At 40.9% G+C, this 2,424-nt stretch overlaps 1 protein-coding gene across 1 annotated transcript; it reads right to left on the bottom strand.

The window, feature by feature from the left end:
* Positions 1-468: 468 nt before the first annotated feature.
* On the bottom strand, positions 469-2,160 carry LOC144641384 (uncharacterized). The gene has a single exon (XM_078500398.1). It carries the CDS (start codon positions 2,158-2,160, stop codon positions 469-471), a length of 1,692 nt encoding a protein of 563 aa, XP_078356524.1.
* Positions 2,161-2,424: the final 264 nt, after the last annotated feature.

Here is a 2,424-nt window from a genome sequence, read left to right as displayed (position 1 = left end):
GCAATAGACATTGAAACTCTTTTTTTCAGTGAGGCTATAGTAATTTAAAAAACAAACAGATTATAGTAAAATTAGAGTTGTTAATCTAGAAAGCGGCTTAAACGAGCGCATTCACCTTTAGTAAATCGAACACCATACTACTCTTACTGCTAGCGTGAATTAGTTGTTGTTAAAGAAATAGATTGTTGATCGTGAATAGACATTGAAACTCTTTTTCAGTGAGTCTATAGTAATTTAAAAGAGATTATTGTAAAATTAGAGTTGTTTATCTAGAAAGCGGCTTAGTCGAGCCCATTCGTTTAGTAAATCGACCACCTTACCACTCTTACTACTAGCGTGCATTATTTGTTGTTAAAGAAAAAAAGTAGATTGTTGATCGTGAAAAGTAATTTAATAAGTCACGATATATTAAATGACGTTCTTGCTTAATATAAGTTGAAAATGTTAGTGTTGTCCTTGCCTCGGTAATTAGACTAGCTGCATTTTCATTCCAGCCCTTTTCTTGAGAGAGTCTGCCGTTCTTCCGTCTTGAAATTTGAAATCAGGATCCCTTAAAATTGCCGTCCACTGTCCAAACCCGTACTTATCAATTCCCTTCTTGAGAAACTTATCCTCGTCTGCCGTGAATTTCAACACCCGACGATAAGTTCTTTGAACTCGCAAATGGTCTGTGGGAGGGGAATCTTGATTCTTTTCTTGCTTTGATTCTGTTGTTTCGACCGGTGCGGAAACACTTGAGGTTGAACCGCTAAACCTCGTTTGCACTTCCCTATCCACCTCCGACCCTTTCGTGCCTTGTAGCTTTTGTAAACACTCGTGAGCTTTGACAGCAACTTCTCGCGATCTTTGCTTTTGATAGTGAACTTTTGCAACGGCAGAACTGTGTTTTTGGTCTTCTGATAAAATACGTTGCTCCTTGCTTGTGAGCAGATCGAGGCTTTGCGTTTCGACAATTTGACGATAGCGCGTCGGATGAATGTACTTTCCGATTGCATCAAACACTAGTTTACTCATGATGTCGCCCAATTTGCTGTGTTGTCCTCCATTTCTTGTGACAAGTACGTAGTCGCACTGTGGTTTCAGCAATGGCCTAACGAAATCGATGTAGCTTTCAAGCACCTGCATGCTTGCATCGGTCAGAATCAATGAGTCAAATCCATACTTGCTGGCCGTCTTAAACTTTTTCTGGTGAATAAATCCTCCGTTCTCCTTTGCTGCTTTTACCATGTCCACGGTCAAATACTGGTAAGTCATAGGCCGAGATCCCTTCACCTTGATGAACAAATACACCGCGACGAATTTCGTGGCAAATGTTAAGTCCGAAGGATTAACTTGACCTGGAATAGTTTTGCATGTCTTTACGGTGTTCTCGTAACGAGGTAAATGAAATGTCACCACTTCTAACAGTTCTTCCATAGTTGCCCAGTGTCCCCTAGCATCCAAAGTTTCAATGTCTAGATCTTGTGTCCACTGCAGTCTCATCATCTTTGCCACTGTCTTGCGCGCTCGTTTGAGGTACAACTCTGTTGAGGACAAATTTCGAAGAACTGTGTCTGATGCGCCATTTATCTTTCTGAAGTCGATTAATTCGGAAATCGCATCAATGTAGCCCAATCGGCCACCGTGTCCGAGTTTGCATTCATCTTGCAAGTAGTCGATAAACTTGAACAGCAGACTATGCGAACACAGGCTAAAATCCAGCACTTCAAAACTTAATTCCTCTTCATCTTCGCAGCAAAATTTGAGAAATTTGAAACACCTCTTGACTATCTGCTGGGCTACATGATCTTTCTTGCAACCCCCACCACTTCCCGTCAACCATTTCACAAACGATTCGCCAATTTTGCTGGAAACTGAAAATGAAGGCAAAACTCTGGTAGTTTGTACTGTGATTTCACTCGATTTAACATCACTGGCGCCTTCTTTTTCGTATGCATTGAGCATTCCCAGATCAGGTTTCTCGTCAAAGTAAAAGAACCAACTGTGCTTGGTATTCACATGTTTTCTGCACCCTCTCTGACTTTGAAAGCCATCATGGTCACACACTTGTATTGGGCAATGATACAATCGGTCGGTTTCATTCTTTTCCAGGTGAAGCCGCTTTGGTTTGGGCGATGCTCCATCGATATTTGACCAATTGATTTTACACTTCTTGCTCATTTTATCATTAAGGTAAAATGCTCAACACAATCTCCTAGAACTGAATTTCTTTTCCAAAAAAATACAACGCACCGATTACACCTTAAGAAACTTCATTCATGTTTAAACTTGGCAAGGCGTGCCTCTTCTTGCCTGCCCTCATTACTATTGTGCAAAATTCATGACACCCAAAATTGTGCCCAGCTTGCCCAAGCAGGTCTATGCACGCCCCATTGTTTGTCTTCATTTCAATGGACAATATAATTTAGGAACAAAATGGTCAAG

The sequence above is a fragment of the Oculina patagonica genome, unplaced genomic scaffold (genome assembly GCF_052425735.1).
Source record: "Oculina patagonica isolate OP01 unplaced genomic scaffold, crgOcupat unplaced898, whole genome shotgun sequence".
Lineage (NCBI taxonomy): Eukaryota > Metazoa > Cnidaria > Anthozoa > Scleractinia > Oculinidae > Oculina > Oculina patagonica.
Note: the sequence above shows the minus strand (reverse complement) of the source record. Positions and strands in the feature narration are given on the sequence as shown.

Excerpts from the sequence above, each read along its gene's own strand:
- LOC144641384 (XM_078500398.1), bottom strand. The coding sequence starts at position 2,160 with ATGAGCAAGAAGTGTAAAATCAATTGGTCAAATATCGATGGAGCATCG.